The sequence below is a fragment of the Ciona robusta genome, chromosome 9 (genome assembly GCF_009617815.1).
Source record: "Ciona robusta chromosome 9, ASM961781v2".
NCBI classification, from domain to species: domain Eukaryota; kingdom Metazoa; phylum Chordata; class Ascidiacea; order Phlebobranchia; family Cionidae; genus Ciona; species Ciona robusta.
Window position 1 is genome coordinate 7,587,229 of NC_143243.1, and position 19,952 is coordinate 7,607,180.

Below are 19,952 nucleotides of genomic sequence, written 5' to 3' on the forward strand. Positions count from 1 at the left end.
AGTTTTCTGTGTTTGTGTAACAGGCCAAGCAAAATCAATCAAACACGCTCATAAATAAAATAAGTTTAAAAGTTTTTCTTCGTGTAGCCTATATCGAATTAATATCAAATAAACCAACACACTTAAGAAAAACGATTAAGTTGTTTTCGCATTTTGAAAGCATTTCGATTTCGTGAGTTTAAATCGTGTTCCACGGTGGTTTCAAAGTTGATCAATCACGCATTCAGTATTATGCATTGTCATTTACTCTGCCGAAGAACCTATCATTTTAAATCTTTAGTTCGTTGAAGGTTATTAACCAAAGTGTGAGGTAGAGTCGCACCGTATTCACAGATTGACGAGGGTTTATCGAAAACGAGATTGATTTTGATCGCCCGCGCGGATTAAGGATACAGCCACTCAAGTCGAGGCCGACGTTTAAACAAAGCCTCACCTTATAACGACTGCGTCATATCTTCGTAAGAGCTGGTTTTGCCGATCTAATTGGCAGACGGCAGAAAGCTAGCAAGCACTATACTAAATTCTTCCCTATTTTGATTGGATAATCATCTCTCAATCGTTCACACTCTATTCGTGGTTCTAATGACGTCTTCCCACTTATTTTAGGTCTAGTGCGTGGTAATGGACCAAGATCTGACTCAGAAACCCCTCAAACGGAGCTGTGTATATTTTTATAGCTCCTTATAATCTCGTGCGTTTAAATGTTTATGACTCTTTGAATTCTATAGCCTATCTAAACAGATATGACAAATTAAAATGTTGCTCAAACCTGTTCAACATTTCTCATCGGTGTTAAGTAATTCTGACGTAAAGCTCCAAAAATAGCATATTAGCAAATGTTGAATTTTATTGAGAAGGGGAGCACGCTCACTGTTGGCATGGAAAGATTACGTGAAGTGCGCAATAAATACAAAATAAATAGGGCTGTATAAAATAGTGCACAATAAAAGTAAAGCAACACTCTAATGACTATCATTACAAAACGGTCTGGCATACAAAACGCTAAAAGATCGTAGCAAAAATATATTTTTGAAATACAAAAACGAGTGATTCCGAAAGTAATTAACTGTCGACCGCTAAGTGAGATCTAGCACTGTGACTGCCAGGAAGGCCGTTCCATATCATGACGTCTGTGCAGTGGCGATGACACTTGCAACTTTTTATGACCATCATCCGTTTATAGAAAGCTCTTCCATCCTCGCATTCGAAACGAACGGTGGTGGTTCTTGTAGAACGAGGGGTGCAACATCTGCCATGTACAGTGTACGTTTAGTCATGTTATTTCAGAACAAATAAAGCAAGGAGGAAGTGGAACCGTTGTCTCGACGCTATTATTACGAATTTAATAAAAGTTCCTTGAGCACCCGGTAATGTTTGAAGAGCTATTTTAAATTCTACCCCCCAAGTATGTTTCATATTAGTTCCAGGTATCCAGGACATACGGATAGTTTACCTGTCCTCGCTTTTACACAATCCACAATGTCGAGGTCTGTACGATCTGACACTCGTGCAACCCGAGTAAACAATATGTTCCTTGCGCGGAGCTCGCCTCTGTTTCATGCAACGTCTCCCGTGCTAAAATAAAAACAATATTAACACCTTATATTTCTAAGTATGGAGCAGGGTGAAGAAAGATGGGACACCTTTTATTCTATTTTCTCGTCCCATTTGGTAGTAAACAAAGAACATTCAAAGATTTATAAAATCGCTTACCCACGACTCTTAGTATACCGTTGTAAATTATTTAAAAATCGACCAGGATAAATCTATATTATGGGTGTCCCATTTTCCCCAGCCTATTGTATATATGTTTACTTACTCTTACCTTAGGTGTGAGAGATTCTTCTTGGTTGCAAGATCTCACTTCGCATAAACGAACTTCTCTCCTCAGTTTACATTCTGCATTTGCGTTGCTTACGCGAGTCGAAACACCCAGCCCGCAACTCTTTGTACAGTAGCTCCACATCGACGCTTGTTGGCGGCAACCTGACTTGCGATTTCCCGCAAGCGAACGGCCTCGGGTAACTGAAGACGCAAAGGATGAAGTTGAGACTGCGCACACGATAACAGCTGCAAAGACCACGGCGACAGAAGTCGGTATTTGCGGGAATTTCGCCCTTGAATTCCGGCGAGATTTAAGAACACAACCGGATTGTTTTGAGGTTTTCATATCGACTGTCAACGAGGAACTGCACCCGTGGATGATGGATGTTCGCATTTTAATAGAGACCTCACAATTTCTTGGGAAAGGTAATGGGTGTAGCGGTGTACGTTTGAATGCCGTTTAAAGCGGGCGGCACGCGGGCACTTCAGTGGTATTTTAATTGAATCGTTAAATCGAAATTGTCCTAATAGTTGCTGCGTATATACTTCTGTATTGCTGCGAAACACGAAGAAGTAATAAAAACGTTGTTGTTGTCTGAGTGAAAGTATAAAAACCACCCAAACAGGCGCCAGACCACCTGTCTCCTACTTGAAAATTGTCATGCCTAAAACTACATGACAAACCTAAATGATATACTCTTATATGAAATAATATAATGTCCGACTGTCTGCCACGTTGCAGGCTTCCTCAAATTATTTACCGATGGGACCCTCGCTGTCACGAAAACTGCCTGTAAAACGTTAACTAAATTTTAAACTAAACCACCCACTATATTTTCCGGTAATCTGTTTGGCAGGTACGCGGGTTACTGGCACACAGTGACACAACAATCACAATTTCTCGCTAGTTTACACAAATCGCGTCCTCGCGCTACTGAAAGTTAAATGTCGCGATAATTAGAACGCGGCTCGTAACCCCGCGCGTGCTGAGTGATTGCGCGAAAAAGCGTCTCTACTTTATACGAACTACGCTCGCGCGATGCAATCTGCGGATTACGTCAGGCCGACGCTTATCGTTACCACGCGCTTATTAACTGCGGTCCACACCGCGGTTGACGTACGAAAGTGTTTCTTTAATTCGTCCAGAAAAAGCTTCGGTGCGAAAAGCGAACAAAATGATAGTCATTCGCTTGCGTCATTTCACACACAGAGAAAGACGGGAAATATAAATAAATGCGATCTATTTCAATTATGTTGTTTTCTCCTATTTATTGATAGGAATTCCACGAATGTGCTTCCCCGCTTAGTCAGGTGCTAACCAACGCACTCGAACGGTATAAGTGCGCTATTTACGGTACATTTATTCGGTTCATGATGATTAAACAGCACTTACCCTCTCCTGGAATTAGATTCGTTTCTGACCAGCTGTCCTCGTCCCCCACGTCGATCTGCGGTGAATCAACGTACCGAAGCTGATAATCGATGATTTCGTCCCCGTCCGGGCCACCGTCGGACTCGTACACTACGTCATCGGCCACATTACTGCCTAGCTCTTCCACGGTGGCAAGCGGTAACACCGAACTCGAAATATCGGTCGGTTCATGTTCGGAAACATACTCGTTCCAAAACCGGTCCATTGGTAAAACAGCAGACTCCCCAGATGGCGCGTCACATACCCAGGCACTGCAGCATTGGCCAGGAATAGGTTGAAGCCGAGCATGGGGACATACATGGGGCAGTGGGACTTGAATCTCATGCGGACATAGTGAGGTACAAGCATCGGCACCGTCCATACACCAACATCGCAGTTTACATGTTGGTTGAAACATTGTACCGCTACTGATCCTTGTGCCCTCGTGTACGCAAGGTCGGCCATCTTGTGCTGAAAATGGTGGAGACGGTAAATATACACCAAACCGTGTGACCTCGTCAGTATTGAAATTTTTATCCATGAAAAGTAGAATCGATAAGATATGAAATAGTTCCAAATGACAAATGTCATAAATAATGACAAATTGTACTGTGGGGTAAGATGGGATATCGTTAGCACCTAAATCCCATATTTCTTGATCGGATATTTAACTAATAATAACGCTCTTTTAACGTCGCGGGCTGTGTATATATATTTCTATGTTTACCACCAAGATGGGACAGAATAACAAAATAAAACGTGTCCAATCTTACCCTTCCTGCTACATCTCAAAAACTACATATTCTAAAACGTCATATTTAGTTTCTCACCTCTACAGACTCCCCAATCTCCGCTCCTGCTCCCGGAATAATCACAGAAGAGATCCCGATGCGGATCGCAAACCTTCTCCTGGTCGTTGCACTCTTCTCCCGTCTGCTTGGCACAAACTTTGCAACAATTGCAACCATCTGTTACAAGACTGACACCGCTGGGACACCGTGTAGGAGCATTACTGCAGTCGCAGACGAGAGGACACATCCCGTTTACCTATTTAGGAAAATATATATTTAGCTTATGGTACCATTAATACACAATTAGATTTACAGGCAAGTTTAACTTACGATTGACACAAAATGTAGAAAAGCCGCCACAAGAGACAGGGAATAAATAAGAAAACTCGTGCTTCTCATGCTTTAAAATACTTTTTAGTTGTTTGACCTATTACTGAGTTGATCTGAAATTATTTTAAGTTTAAAAATTTATCACAATATTTCGATTTAAGATTCAATTTTTAGAACTCTTTTTCTTGGTAAACTTACGTATTACAGATCTGTTATCTTTTAGCTGAACCTATACTGCACGTATTGCCCCGGGGTAACAGAGGCCCCACGGAAGCGAAACTTCTGCCGCACAATATGGACATTCGACACGACTTATATAGGTAAAGTGAGCAGCAACAACAATGAGGGTACTGTCGTTTAAACCCCTGCTTTTAGTTTGCGTCGGGCGACTGCCTTTCACCGAATACGCGCACGTTTCTAAATCCGTTAAAACACGGAGGAGGATTATTGATCGCAACCTGTGTGAGGGTCAATTTCGTAGCATGACGTCACCGAAATACGCCATCACCCTTCAACATCAAAGGCGTGTGAAAATTAGGTTATTACGAAAAGAAGCAAAGCGGGTTCTGGGATTTTATTTTTGCATCTGTTCGGTATAATCGCGTATCGGGTGTTGCTATATGATACGCGTAAACAAATCAAAGCTGTGAAAATTAGGAAAACAAATTTTCGAACCCGTTCCGCGCGCAAGGTAAATGGCATAGGTTGATTAAGGTGTGGCGAACGTATACGTTTATTGGATTTATCATTCTATTAATTTCTTCGTTTGGCGAGTGGTATGTCCCGTTTACTTAGCACGACATGTGGTGTGATAGTCGAACCGCCAATTCGGGGAAATAATTGATGCCCTCTTAGGCGTTGGCAAATTACGTCCAACCGCAGTGAAATTAAACGAGGTATTAAAGTTGAGGAAAACTACATAAATAGTTGTCAGCGACGAAGTACAACGTTGTGAGAACGGGATTATAAATCGACAAATTATTAATCCCTTTCTCCCAGGGCTAAAGTTTAATCTGCGCAACATCGCTGATCAAAGATGTGATGTTTGCTTGCTAAACATTGGATCCCACAAATCTACTGTGATCGACGTCTATAAAGATGATGTTAACACCCAGTATACCCCTCATTTCGCACCTTCCGCGCCTTTCCCTTAATGGGTGATATACGAGGATCCAGATTACTTGTGTCTGGGGGAAGCAACAATGAGTACCTAGTGTTCACGGGATCTATAAGTGGGGTCCCACGCATTGGGTTGTTCAATCCCCGTATTCACTATAGAAGCAACTGATACTAAGTCAACAGCGTGATGCAGTTACTGTCGGAAAATTTGGTTTCTCACTTCGATTTTTGCTGGGTCAGACTGATGACGGAGGGAAGATCGTCATAACGTGGCGTCATTGTAACAATGACGTAATATGTTTGTAATGGTGCATGGCTAATGACGTAACTACCCTCGTCGTAGAAGCCAATGCCTCGCTAAACAACAACTGAGAGCGCTTACGTAACCCGACCGAATAGATCCTGTTTCGTCTTCCGTCGTCGGGACGCTTTGTCCTAAAAAGAATACGCTCTTATGGATAAAAAAGGATAAAAATAAGAGCACATGACCTCCAAAGATACTAGTTTTGAATGGAACAAGAGCCAAAGACCGCACTGACCCGTGTCGCTTGTAATGTGGCCGACAAAGAAAACGTAGCAATGAGACCTCCTGACCCCAGAGGCCCCGAAATGTCGGTACCGCCACGACTTTGGAAGTTGTCTATGAATACCGTTGTAAGTAGCGGTTTGGGTATAACTCGGTACAGTTGTGTGGCACGAGCGTATATATTCCCTCGCATAACGTAAGTGCTATTTTAAGTGATGAAAGCGATTCGTAACGGCGCATTGTAAACAATAGGTTTACTTACCTAGCGTGTGTATGACTGTATGACTTAACCATATGCGTGAGCTGTTTCAATAACCTTCTTCAAAGAGTGGAAGGTGGTTTCATTAAATTGAAAAGACCATCAGATCGCCGCTTTGTAATTACAGTATCTGAACGGCTGTACTTGTGCATAGCCGGAACAAACAGCTTCGCCGCAAGCGAAAACTTGACAGGTTTTCTGTCGCCGACCGACTGCCGTCAGAGACGAGCACGAATTACGATGCATTATGAAGTGACTAACCTTACACAAACACTGTCAATTACTCTATCGTTGAAATGATTTATAGAAGATGGTGAAGCGGTTGCTTTGCGGTGGTTGCTACCGCGGAGGATCCACTTAAGTCACTCTCCATAACATGCAATCCAGATTACCATCAAACGCAAACAATGAAACAATACAAGAGAGAATATCTGCTGTGTTACAATTTCACGCTGCGGGCTGCTATGACATCAGGGCCTCGCAACGCCAGTCCCGTGTTACCTTGCTGGCTTAATTTCTAATTAAAACTGAGCCGCAGCGTCGTGACACAGCTAGGCGATATCAATCCTAAGTGTCACAATGTTTATCAGGGATAAGCGACTGCGCGGTAAAAGAGGTCGCATTGAGATGAATGGACGTAATTTCGCCGCTGAAAATGACATGGCTGATTGACAGAGTGACTCAATTATCAGCGTGCAATCTTACCATAAGTTCGTTCGAACTTGTTGCGCTTTTAAGTGAGGTATTAACAAAATAGGCCTTTGTTCCAAGCCAGGTGGTCCAACTACAAATACGGAGCCAGCAAGTGTCACCAATGAGCATCATCATTACCGGTGTGTATTTTCAGCGAACGGCCGCTTGCATTAATCGAACAGATGATCAAGATAGGTGCCGGGTCGAACAAGGCGTGAATTGGTATAGGGCATACGAGTGACGCTCGTCCGAATTTGGTTCTCTTAATGGAATTCTAATGCGTCAATGTTTTGCCACAGGAAACGATCGGCCAGCAAACCCTAAATTAGGAACAAAACACACTGAGCGAAAGAATGCCAATACAGACTTATAAAACATTTATAAATTTGTTTCATTTACTTTTATTGGCAGTAATTGGGGTTTGAATTTACTGTTGATAAAAATTAAAGCAACCGTAATTTAAAATTATTAACTAAAAAATTATTATGACTGGCGAACTTGCTTGATATAAAAAATAATCGTGAAATACCATAAGAGTATATTGACAAAACATATGTAATACAAAATAGTGGCAGACTCCAAATAGAATATACGCAGACGTTAAAATGGAAAACCACGAATAACTCGTAATATTAAAAACGGTAACTGAAAATCGGGAATCGATTCAGGCACCACCTAAACCTAAGTGACAATTTGCGCATTAACTTGGCTTTACTTCCATTTACGATTAAATCTTCGTGACTACTGGGTCGTTAGGTAGGGATGGGCGGGACGAGTCAATATTTTGTTGTTAAATAAAGTCGAAACTGAAAGTCTGTTTTAGGTTCGGGCAGAACTTTATAAGTATTAAGATTTTAAATGCAAACTACAAGATAGGCTGCGTGCGTAAAATGCTGATAAACACGACATGGATTCTGATAAATGGTACTGGATTGGTTTTGGATCTGTTTTGACTGTGGCCTCGGGGTTAGCTCTATTTTGTTGTCTACGAGTCGCATTTGGAGTCTGCGCAAATACAAAGTAAGAGAACTGTATATATATATAGTAGTGTGGGGTAAGGTTTCTTTTTTGTTCCATTTTACATAAACGGAAAATATTGACATAATGTAACTGTAGGACCTCTGGGTCAATGGACCAAAAAAAATAAATCCCGGGTCGACCCCAAAGATCGTTGAGCCTTTATTAAATGTTCGAAACACGATCAGGGAGTATAAGGTTTGGGAGCTGAGAGTATCCCATCTTACCCCACAATACTATGTATTGCACAATTAATAGGTTACCATTTGAAAGACTACTCGTGCGGCACACTCGTTTTAAGGAAGTGACCGTTACTATGACAACGGAGATAAAAGAGAGCGGAGACCAATTACCTCCCGAACAAACGCAAAAAGACGAATGGAAACAACCAGAGAAATCATCACGAAAATTTGAAGATCCGCGTTTCGTTTTAAAAAACAACAAAGTAAGAAAAAGTCGGCGTTATTAATGTGGTGTTATTACTTTATTACTATGGCTTTAATAATGTGTGTGCGACTTATACTGGTGCTTGTTGTAGCCAATGAGACTACATAACAGCAATACAAGAAACCTAAAATTTTCGTACCGTTAGGTAACGCCAACGATCACAGAGACAGAGCAGTACCAAACTTCAATAAACATGCGGGTCTCAAAAACATTTACTTCACAAACGTACGTGTATTTATGTTGGTGTATAAAACTAACAGATGTTTTAATATTTCTAAATACCTTGATTTAAAAGGTTGAACGTTCAGAAAAGAAGCCACATTCGTAGTCTATCTCGAATGCTGTACCAAGACCTTAGCGTGCAAAACGAGTGCGAGACAATACACAAACAGGTTTTGGAATCTTTTGATATAATTTATCGATCATAATACCTGCGCTCGAATATATCATAAGCTTTATACAGACAAATAAGTCATCTGTGGGCTTCGCAAACGATGGATTTACTGAAAGACAAACTGAGTCACAAAACAACGTTGTAGTAAACGCGGAAGCGTGGAGCGATTCAGTAAAGAAATTTTTGTTTGCGAAACTGGCGTCTGGCTACTTTACAGTGGACAGTACGGGAGCGTTATGTAAGGTACGACTTCATGTATATTATGTGCATGCTTAATACAGAAGGTAAGGAGTAAAATCACGATAACTAGAAATTGTTGAGATGCACCGAGGGTGTAAAACCACGTCAGTTCGTGTGCATGGATTCTTCTTCAATGTCCATTTATATGATATATATATATCTTAAAACATATATTAGGGTGGGGGAAGACGGGACAGCTTTAGCACATAATTTCGAAACATCCTGATCAGGTTTTAAACAATTAACAACGGTCTATGAGAGTCGTCAGGATACGGTTTTATAATTCTTTGTTCACTACCAAATAGGACCAGAAAATAGAATGAAAAAGTGTCCCATTTTCCCCCACCCTACTATATGTGTAACATATTAAAACACGTTTGGCGCTTCACTACGTTTGTGTTCATCAAGGCTATACACGTGTTGCTGATATAGCAGTAATCTCAAACCGCACTGCTGTGTGTTGTATATCTATTATGGTGGGGAAAGATGGGACACCTTTTTTATTTCTCTTCTCGGTAAAGTAAACAAAAACATTCAATAAATTTTAAAACTGTCTCCCCACGACTCTTATTGACCGTTATTAATTGTTTAAAACATGACCAGGATATTTGGATAGTATGTGTTAAAGATGTACCGTCTTCCGCCCCCACCCTACTATATGTGTTAAAGGTCTCTCGTCCTCCCTCACTCTACTCTATATATCCACATGTAACACTGCAGTAATCGGCGACCTTGTTTGCAGGTGAACGATTGGAAACACGTAAGCGAGAAGGATTTAAAATACAGGGAGAAGGCGATCTTTCAACTTGTATCAAACAATCAATTAGAGGTTATGGAAGAAAAAAAGGAAACAGAAAATAAACCACCACAAAAGTCAAGCTCGGCACCAGCGCTGTAACGTGGTAACGAAAGCCGGAACAAATCAATTACGAATGATGGATATAGGCTCATTATCTATGGTTCATACATTGAGTTTACATATTCAATACACATTAAGCCATTACAGGTGAATAACATGATCTAAAGCGAATAATAAGGGCATGAATAAATTGGATAGTTAAATATTAACTGTTTGCTATGTTGAATGTAACTAATTCATCACGTGAAGTTAATGAAAGACTGAGGTCTCCGGCTTCTGCGGCGTGTAAGTTACACGGAAGAAATCGACCAAGATTTATGACGTAAAGGCTTCGAGATAAATTACAAATTTGAGATAAATTAAAGGTGCTTCACAATTGAGATACATAGTATAGGCTGGGGTAAGATGGGACATGATTTTCTCTTTTCCTTTATCGTTCATTCTGGTTTAGAGTAAAACAACATTATAACATAACCGTAGCGACTATAAAATAGCGTTGATATAATTGTTTAAAACAAGATCAAGAAATATTGGATTTAGGTGCTAACGGTATTCCATCTTACCCCACTATAGAGAATTGACTAGTCAAAAGCGCCTTCGTAGTAAGCTTCTCTCGTCATCTTATCCACGTAGTTGGGAAAGAGAGCTCGCATTAGGGGTATCCATGACACATATCCCGGGAAATAAATCAACTTTTCACGTGTCATTATCCCACGAACTATTTCAGATGCGCATTCAATTTTTGAGGCTCCAGTGGCTTTTATTTTGTTCGCGATTGCTTTTGAGGAATTTGTGGCTGGGATGACATAGAAATATTAAAAATCCACAAAAGGGTTCTTGTCCTCGCCTCTCGTGGCGGGCAACGATGGTAGTTATAAGACGGGTGTTTAAGCAGAGAAAATATGTTAGTATTATGAACGTTAGTTTTATGTTTTAGAATGTTAGTTTCATGAACCATGAATATATATTCAATAATAAATTCTGTATATATACCTACGTATCCTAATTGTATAAGAGAAACGGAGACGCCCGTTTTGTTTATGGTGAGTTCGTGCTCAAGACTCCTGAAAAATCCACCCAAGGCAAATTTTGTTGTTGTGTAAGGTACGGTGAAGGCCCCACCTAACAAAGCTGAAACGAGAGAACAGTTTGGCTAATAATTAATATACGCTATACGTTAGGTTTTACAGAAATTAGTTCAAAAACTATTTTGCTGCTCGCTAATTTAAAGGTTATTTAATACATATGCGTATGCACGTCACGGCAGTCAGTTGTTAACTGCAATCAGTTTAAAGTTTGTTGGTATTACCTGGTCAAAGTATATATTTGATAGATTTATGTCGCATACCACACGGATCAACGGTTTATGTCTATGGTGTATTCATGGCTCACCGACTGCAGATGAAGTTGCGGCAATCCTGCCTTTGTTTTCTATGAGCGACTCCATAGCAACAGACGCTAAATGCGCATGCGTAAGCATATTTGGCATGAAGAGCTTCTCAATATCTTTTGCTTCGTGGCGATAACTGCCGAGATAATTGTTGGTAAAGTGATTTAAAATCAACACATCAATTCCGCCTGTTGAAAAACGAGAAACAAAATTAAATTTCCTTTTACCGCAAAATGCCATTCTTTATACACTGATTACCGAGTTTTTCAAGTGCGTCCTTCACTGCGAGTGTCGAGTTCTCATAACTCGACAAACTAATTGTCAAATGGTGCGATTCGATCGCTCCGAGCTCTTTAGCACGTGCAGCAACCTGTGTACTTAGTTTTGTTAAGTAATGAAATAGGCGAGTGTACGATTAACTTAAAGGGGTAAAAACGAAGTTACTTTTTGTAAGATTGATTCACGTCGAGCAGTGATATGCAGTTTAGCGCCCATTGACGCAAATTTATAAGCGATTTGTTCTCCTATTCCAGAACTAGCTCCCGTGATAACGACTCGCAGTCCTTTTACCTCATCTGCAGGGAAACAAAAAAATTAACTTTATCAAATCCCGATATTAAAACAGTTACTTTTAACACAATTTTAAGTAAATATTAGATTCATTTAGAAGATATAACTGAAAAAAACATTATATATTCAATGAGAATGTTAGTTCAAAGAATCAAAATGTACTGTTTTAACAAACCATTTGAACCGTAGTCATAAACCAAATACTACTACGCGTTCTGTGCGGTAAGGAATATGTTACGTCATCTCGTCTAGTATACCCTTCTTATCAACAAAAACAAACATGGCGGAACCATGACTGGGTCGCTAATAATAAAACAAGGTACACTGCTAGAGTGCTAGCTAACACAGACTTAGTAGCCAATGTATAAAACAAAGTTAACCGCATAGTACGGAAATACTGTTGGTACACTATTTAAAGATGTAGAAAATATGCAATGTTACAAATATTGCACTTTACCTGGATTATATCCGCTCTCACGTACTGCTGAGTACAGAATACAAGCAATTACAACAACAGCAGTAACTCGTAGCCAACCCATTTTCAGTTATGCGCCTTTACTAGTTTGACATAAAGCAGACTTGTTTCTGTTACTGTTTAACTACAGGTGCCACTAACCTTGAAGTCCTACCATACAAACCGCGAAATGTTAAGTCTTTTTTGCTGAGTTGCTACTTCACTCGCAGCCGGAACGATCGAGTTACATAGAATTATTTAGTTACTTGTTAAGTGACGCTTTCTTGTGGGCTTATTTCAAGGAAATAGCGTTTCACACTCGACAGACTGTCTGCATTACGACACAGGTGGAAACTGTACAGTACAATCGCAGATACATGCCTTTGCTGTACAATCTTATGCTCGATTGATCCTGAATCAAAATATTATATTTACGACAAATAGCATCCAATATCTAGTTCACTTTCTGCATAGGCATTTTTTTTATTTTATGCTGGCTCAATATTTCAAATCGTCTAAGTCCCGTTGTCAATATAAATGCAGTGGTGACGTGATGAGGTTGTTTACCCACATAAAATTGACGGATGCGCGTCTACGTATCAGGTTTAAACGTTGACACAACCAAGCTACGTGAAGCCAACCGTGTGACAAGAACAATTAGCGGTTTAAATATCTGCCATTTCAACTCATTAATCAATCAACCAACAAAACGGTGATGACTAATTAAATCGTGAAAGGGGAATCTATAAACCAAGACAATTCAGTTATAGAAACCAGTACCCGCAAAATATTTTAGACTTCCTTGTAAATGTATTTATTTAGATTTTAGCAATATGTCAAGCCACGGCCTACTAGAGATCTAGTAAGCCGTGGTCAAGCGTATTTCAAGTCTACAAATATATTCATTACTGCAAATGGTTGAGGCGGTACCACGTTAAACTGTTTCCTCTTATCACTTATTTAAACATTGTCCTTGTGCTATATTGTACAATGTACATTATGTTCTACTCAATACATAATCAAGTAGGCCATGTGTACATATCATTTCCTCTCAGGCTGCTTTTGTCTACCTAATGTATACTCAGTATTGAGTCAGCTATGCAAGGTTAAATTTTGCTCTAACCTACAGTTCATAGGCCTACGACTGATGTCGACAGAAGCTGCATGCTTGGCAAGAACAGAATCTTTGTACGATTGTGTAATAATAACTGCACGGTGAATTGTTTCAGGTAAACCGACGGCTTTAGCAACATCGGGTAATTCTACGAGTTGCTGAATTTCCAAGCGACTGCCTATACAGTCTACACTACACTGTTAACGGCCTCAGTAATCCATGACACGATGCAATGATGGAATGCACAGTTTCATGAGAGCAGTTTGAAAGCAAATGCAACAATCCAGCAGGTTCAGCAAAAAGTGGCAGATATTTTGAAGCATGATTTATAAAAACTGAATAATCTGATATATTTGAATGTGATATTTGCAATACCGTTGCTGTTTTAATTCGGTTTGTGCTGAAACAATTGCAAAGTCGATTTCACCCTGAAAGTGCAAAACAGTGCACGAGGTTATTAAACATTATGAAAGCATAAGTCAAGGATTAATCACCGCATATACATTCTAATCACCTTTCTGCCATAGGACCACTGGCTGATATTGAAAGCTTTAAAAGTACATCTTGTGCTCCAAGAGCTCGGAATTTCTCTTTTCTAATTGCAGAATCGGCCGTTTCACTTTCACATAAGGTGTACATACATGCTACTGCTGCAGTCTGGAGCTGTGTAAAATATATCCTGAGTGCATGAAGCAATAATTTGTCAAATAAAGAAACAGAACTACATTTTAATTTATATGGGAAGACAGTATATTTAAAAGAATAATAAGTTTGATAGGTATACGATTTCAAAGCTAACAATGTGTCATACCTCTTCGTCTGCACGGCCTGCGAACTCAACTAGTTTTCTCAACAGGTCTTCGTTTTCATGCATGTATTTTCGAACGGTGCCCGTGTCACCTGCAGCCACGCAGTTAAGCACACACAGCGCATGCGTGGCGACTGCAGACGAAACATCACGTTCGCCTAACGTAGCCCAGGTGGCAGGAAGGGGTGGCGAAGTCGTTTCCATGACGACAACACATGCTTGCATGACCGTGTCACCATGTAAAGCCATAACAGTGTCGGTGTGCTGGGATAGTAGGAAAAAGGTAGTGTTTTCGTAATTTAAAAAAAAACAGCAAAATGTGTATGAATGAATGTAAATTATTTATTTGAAGGAGAACAACAGTCTATAATGAGGTCTCTAAAGTTACCACCTCTGTAATTTTGTAGGTAATTGTTATTTTTAGATTGTACTATATGGCTGGCATTTCAAATTTTAGTCAACACATAAATAACCACTGTTGTGCTCACCATTTTACGCAAACATGAAACCACTTACTAAATCCAAAACCAAATTTCCAGTTTTTTTCCCAATTTAAGCAGAGAAGTGGTAGATAGTAACTTACTTCGTTGTTGGTTAATACATTGTTGAGAATTCCTAATGTTTTGGTCACCACATCGTAATCAGTACTTGTAAGTAAATTAAACATCACGTCATGGCCAAGCAATGTCATTACGTCCAACTTTAGCTTTAATTCAGCCTAAAAAAGGTAACTTAATGAATGAATGTAACTTGTTTTATCCTCACATAGCAGGGCAACAACAGTTGTTATAGAGATTGGAACACTGTTTCATACACATAGTGCCTGCCTTTGAGTTATCTTGTATGTAACTTTGTGGGTGATTTTTTATTGGTTATTTATATATAAATACATTTTTTTTAATGTTCACTGACAATTCAGACAACAAAATTACGTACCACACAAAATTAAACACAGCCCCAAACCTGAAATGTAAGATTACATAGACACCAAACAGCGTTTCGTCTCAGGTTTGGACTCGTCTCACTTTCACACCAATTCTTGATGGTCTGTAGTATATTTGCAGAGAGAATTTTCGTCTTGCATGGACTGAACTCAAGCAGAAGGTTGCAGAGTAAGCCGCTCACAGCTACCATCTCTTTCATTGAAGATGGATCGTTAGGTACCAGTGGTTTGTGGGCGATCTGTAGAAATTATTCGCAAAATATAAAATCCAGTATTTACTTACTTAAAGTCCCGTATGGGTTGTTTAAATAATCAGATATACATAACAAAAAAATTAAAAAGAAAAAAACCTTAAAAAATACAGCAAATTTGCCTATGTGAAGGTGTGTGAAACAGAACACCTGTGTAGCTGTGTAGCTGTGTTATAATGAATGTCATTTTCGAGCCACACTAGGATAAAGTAAATTACAATAATTCATTCAATATTGAAATAACAGCTGTTTAATACTGTAATGATGAAACTTACCTTTAAAACTGCTTTCCAAACCTCAGTATCTTCAAATGTAGTTCGTAATATTTGCACCGATCTTGATAAACTTAACAAACATATAAGCGCTGCTATTCGAACCTGTAATGAAACAGTCAGTTAGTCACATGCTTATTTTTTTACACACAAATAAATATAAAACATTATTTTACACTGTACTAACAGCAAATATCCAAAAGAGTTTTTTTAAACTTATTAATATATTGGATTTTTTAGAAATCTAACATTAGAAATCTATAGATAAACAACACAACAACATTTACTGGGTAAATAATTAGCCTGCCCAAATCGTAGAAGCCACCTTAACCTGAATTTGTATTTTTTTTATATATTCTAACAAAGCAAACCACCACTTGAATAAAAAAGTTTAGTTGCAGTTTATAAAATCCTGTCCCCAAAACCTTACATTAGCTGATGAATTGTCCATGGCTTGTACCAGGTGTTGTAGCAACGATTCATTACACACAATCTTTCTCATGTCTTCATCATTGGACAGTAGAGCAGCATACGCGAGGAAAACTGACTCTAGAAGTTCGTTGCCACGCCCTAACTCATTCTTAAACTATAGAAAGATACATTCAAATTAATTTTTAGATTTCCTAAATATTGGTCCATAGTCCAGGTTTTTATTACTAGTCCAAAAATATTCAAAAATAAAAAACAATTTAAAAATACAGGTATGAATAAATGGCATACTGACAAATATGTATGTAACATGTCCTGATTTATGCAAATCTTGTTAAGTTTGGATTGTAGGCTATTGTTTTGGTTCATGGTGGCATTGACTGGTAATTTAGACCATTTGTGACTACTGGATTGGAGAAATGACCATCAAGTGTCTTGCCAAAGAAATAAACATGGTATTAGGCAACAGAATCTATGTTTAAACCAAGATCCTTTGTTTAAAGGTTACAATGCAAGTTGTCTTTAAACCACTGTACCACACACTACTAGTAAATGGCTGCTTTACATATAATGTCTACTCTCCACACATAACAAAACTTATATATTAAGCTACTACTAAACACTCACTCTTCTTATATCAGCCATATTCCCGGTGTCTGCAGCCGTTGGATGTCGAAAGTAAGCTTCTAATTTCTTTGGGAATTGCTCACATATGAGTGCATGCCTCTGTAGTTTTGGTTCATTCTCTATCAAGTAAGCTAACGTCCTTGCACCAACCAATCTTTCCTCTATATCAGATGATGCATCACACATGCGGACTAGGCAGGGCAAAACCTGGTATTAATAGAATTTAAATATGGCTAAATACAAAAAAACAGAATATGTTTGTTTATATGAGCAAAACCTCAGTGAACAAATTAAATGATACTTAAAACAAAGGTTTAAGTTAATATAAATAATTATTGATTTTTAAAAGTTTCAAAAGTAACCAGATACAAGGATTAAATTGTGGATTGAGTCTTAGACGAAGTCACACAGTTTGCATGAACGTGTACATAAGCAGCCTGGGTGTTGGGGGCTCTAAATCCCAGGTCTCAACAAGAACCTCATTCATGAAAAAAAGAAATGAAATTCCTTAAAATACCTTTTTATAAACTACTTCTTTATCAAGACAATGTGCAGCACCGCTTCTGTATAAATAAGTCATGCATTTTGCTGATAATAGTTGAATTTGCACAGGTTGACCACGGGATAACATTTCCTCCAACACAGATACGACAGAGCGGTCTTTTGTTCTAGCTAAAAAATTAAAATTTTTAAAAACATTGATGTTCAGATTTGGATAATTGACCAACTCTGGCTAAATTTGCAGGTTTTATGGTCAATCTTGTGAAGCAGAAAATTTAAGTGAATAAAATATTAATTTTTTCCTGTGTTTTGCTGTGAAGTGGAAAAATAATATAAGGTGACAAAATGTAAAGATGGCTTTGATACAGAAATGTTAATTGTATTTAGTTCATACCTTTTAAAACAGCATCGCATACATTGTCATTGCAGTAACACAAAACTGAAAAAGTGTGAAGTGCTTTTAATTGAACACGTAGAATATTTGATACCAGAAGATCAGCCAACTGTGCGAGGACCCCCAAGTTATACAACAAATCCTGATGGTGCTTTGTCTGGAAATAATATATAAAAAGTTAAACTGTTTATAAACATAAACAAGTTTTTTCATATGGCAGACTAAAGATTGGTTTAAAAACCAAGAAAAAACAAACATGAGTGTATTAAAATGTCAACTTTTACTGGATATAAATTTAACAAATAGCTGAGCGACAATGGAAGCATTTAGAACCTACTCTAAACACAAAAAATACCAGTTGCTATAGAGAATCGATCACTCACCCATAAAACTAAATAAATATATTAAACATTATTACATAAAATTTGTTACAGATAGTAGTTAGTAGGCAGTTACCATGCAACAGCAAGATAGAATTTCACAAGTGCATTCCTGTGAGCATGTGGATCTATTGATGGAATCAAGTAATATTGATACAACTGAAGGATCAACAAATATCAAGTCGGAAGTTGCACGAGATGATGTTACTATGGTTCGTATGCAACGTAAACATGCTTCGTATAACCTGAGAAAAAAAAGTTAAAAACATTTGAATTTTAAACACATGCAAACCTTAGCAATAAATTCATGAAACAATTTTTAGCAAAAAATCAGCTTTGAACTTATTTAAAATTTATTTGAAATTTAAATATTAAAAAAGTATACAAATAAACTTAATGTAGATTGTAGTACACGGTAGAACTTTCTACATTTAAAGAACAGTTTACACATAAACATCTAAACATATACATACACTAAATACAAAATTATAAAATTCATATATAATTTTTTAAAAAGTGTTTCAAAAACGTAAATATTACGGAGACATTTTCTCACTTTATATCTGGTTGTTGTAGTCCATAAAACATGACATCCATCACACCATAATCAAGCAAACTCTTAACGTTCGCTTCCATGCCTTTAGCCAAGCTACCAAGTATAACAGCACAGTGGGTTTTGGTTGAAATATCGCTACTTTCATGTTGGATTAAATACACAAGCCTGGAATTTAATGTTTATTGTTATTTTGTTATGTAAATTAAACTGTATATAGCATGTTTACAATAAGAGTCTTTATATATATATACTTTTAATACTGGTGCCACAGGTTGTTAACTAATCTAACATTTAAAATTTGCATTAAATTTATGTAAAACCTAATTACCACAAAAATAAAAAAAATAGGCTAAATTTTAGTGTCATTTATGGTTAACGTTTGTGTTTTGCCCATGTATATTGGCATTCATGTTCACATTCACATGTCTATTTTCACAATTACAATTTATAGGATAAAAAACAATACTGAATACAATACCCATTCAGTTTAATTACAACAAATATAATGCCAACAATTAACGTAAAGTAACGCAACATACAGTTTATATTATGATAAAAACCTAATACGTACCTTGGGACAGCTCCCAATACAATAAAGTTTGACTTCTGTTTATTATTCCCAATCACAAGGTTCTTGATTTGAGTAAGTCCTTCCACCACAACCTTTCCATTATCGTTATAAAGTTTTTCCACATATGGTTGGTACATTGCGCTCACCTCCTTGGAAAATGTAAGGTGTGCAATTATTTTGGGTGCCAAACTGTGGTCAGCTTGTCTCCCTCTAGCCCCAGTGTTTAAGAGTTCAAGGCCTGATGCTGCTACTAATGTGAGTGTGTATGTCTTTGTGAAAGACACTTAACAAAAATTGTTCCAACCCAGTGGTGTCTTACTCTTATCTAAACTGTTAGCCAAACATTAGGAAAAAAGTTTACCCACAAGCTTACCGAGGTAGTAAGCGAGTCCGAAGTATATGGAACAAAACATTTGTGTTATAACGACTGTCGACTGTGTCTGTCGTTACCTCGCAATGCGACGATGCGAATATCAACAGTTATATCATTCACCTTATGTTTTTAATATAGAGCATCATATTGTTGCTTCTTGAGCAGTACTCACCGAAAGCAGTCCTGGTATTGGAGGAAAAACCTCGTTTATATTCGGTTGATCGACTTCCATCGCGAAACTTTTGTTTTGCAACTTTTCAACGTTCACCCAACTAACGTTATTCAGCATATAAACTGCTGTATCACAATATACAAACAAGAGAGCAACATTTTAATCGCTATGGTGCTCTCTGTTATAAAACTAAGAAAAATATAATTCTGCTACATTAAAACAGAGCTGCGGGAATTT

At 38.1% G+C, this 19,952-nt stretch overlaps 4 protein-coding genes across 7 annotated transcripts; 1 reads left to right on the plus strand and 3 right to left on the minus strand.

The window, feature by feature from the left end:
* Nucleotides 1–829: 829 nt before the first annotated feature.
* LOC149731874 (CCN family member 1-like) lies at nucleotides 830–4,694 on the minus strand. 2 transcript variants are annotated; one of them, XM_089885367.1, is made up of 7 exons: nucleotides 4,555–4,694; nucleotides 4,357–4,469; nucleotides 4,066–4,282; nucleotides 3,218–3,706; nucleotides 1,826–2,025; nucleotides 1,454–1,575; nucleotides 830–1,249 (listed from the first exon to the last, which is right to left on the minus strand). In XM_089885367.1, the coding sequence occupies exons 2-7, from the start codon at nucleotides 4,423–4,425 to the stop codon at nucleotides 1,063–1,065; spliced, it is 1,284 nt and encodes a 427-aa protein (XP_089741493.1). In that variant the 5' UTR covers nucleotides 4,426–4,469; nucleotides 4,555–4,694; the 3' UTR covers nucleotides 830–1,062. The 2 variants fall into 2 exon arrangements, with proteins under 2 accessions (XP_089741493.1, XP_089741494.1); XM_089885368.1 differs by lacking the exon at nucleotides 1,454–1,575 and having other exon boundaries at nucleotides 4,555–4,692.
* Nucleotides 4,695–5,046: 352 nt separating this feature from the next.
* LOC149731875 (uncharacterized) lies at nucleotides 5,047–14,055 on the plus strand. 2 transcript variants are annotated; one of them, XM_089885385.1, is made up of 5 exons: nucleotides 5,047–8,415; nucleotides 8,563–8,642; nucleotides 8,713–8,809; nucleotides 8,881–9,095; nucleotides 9,794–9,933. In XM_089885385.1, exons 1-4 carry the CDS (start codon nucleotides 8,209–8,211, stop codon nucleotides 9,085–9,087), a joined length of 591 nt encoding a protein of 196 aa, XP_089741511.1. In that variant the 5' UTR covers nucleotides 5,047–8,208; the 3' UTR covers nucleotides 9,088–9,095; nucleotides 9,794–9,933. The 2 variants fall into 2 exon arrangements, with proteins under 2 accessions (XP_089741511.1, XP_089741510.1); XM_089885384.1 differs by having other exon boundaries at nucleotides 7,454–8,415; nucleotides 8,881–9,054; nucleotides 9,794–14,055.
* Nucleotides 9,767–12,963, minus strand: LOC149731876 (hydroxysteroid 11-beta-dehydrogenase 1-like protein). The gene is made up of 7 exons (XM_089885378.1): nucleotides 12,328–12,963; nucleotides 11,745–11,875; nucleotides 11,559–11,670; nucleotides 11,303–11,488; nucleotides 10,904–11,041; nucleotides 10,474–10,706; nucleotides 9,767–10,352 (listed from the first exon to the last, which is right to left on the minus strand). Exons 1-6 carry the CDS (start codon nucleotides 12,407–12,409, stop codon nucleotides 10,492–10,494), a joined length of 864 nt encoding a protein of 287 aa, XP_089741504.1. The 5' UTR covers nucleotides 12,410–12,963; the 3' UTR covers nucleotides 9,767–10,352; nucleotides 10,474–10,491.
* LOC149731877 (armadillo repeat-containing protein 8-like) lies at nucleotides 13,115–19,870 on the minus strand. Of its 2 annotated transcripts, none has more exons than XM_089885348.1 (14): nucleotides 19,716–19,870; nucleotides 19,171–19,319; nucleotides 18,600–18,764; nucleotides 18,120–18,288; nucleotides 17,664–17,820; nucleotides 17,286–17,440; nucleotides 16,769–16,975; nucleotides 16,143–16,298; nucleotides 15,716–15,817; nucleotides 15,210–15,428; nucleotides 14,830–14,964; nucleotides 14,250–14,510; nucleotides 13,953–14,101; nucleotides 13,115–13,866 (listed from the first exon to the last, which is right to left on the minus strand). In XM_089885348.1, the coding sequence occupies exons 1-14, from the start codon at nucleotides 19,830–19,832 to the stop codon at nucleotides 13,824–13,826; spliced, it is 2,184 nt and encodes a 727-aa protein (XP_089741474.1). In that variant the 5' UTR covers nucleotides 19,833–19,870; the 3' UTR covers nucleotides 13,115–13,823. The 2 variants fall into 2 exon arrangements, with proteins under 2 accessions (XP_089741474.1, XP_089741476.1); XM_089885350.1 differs by having other exon boundaries at nucleotides 19,171–19,316; nucleotides 19,716–19,857.
* Nucleotides 19,871–19,952: the final 82 nt, after the last annotated feature.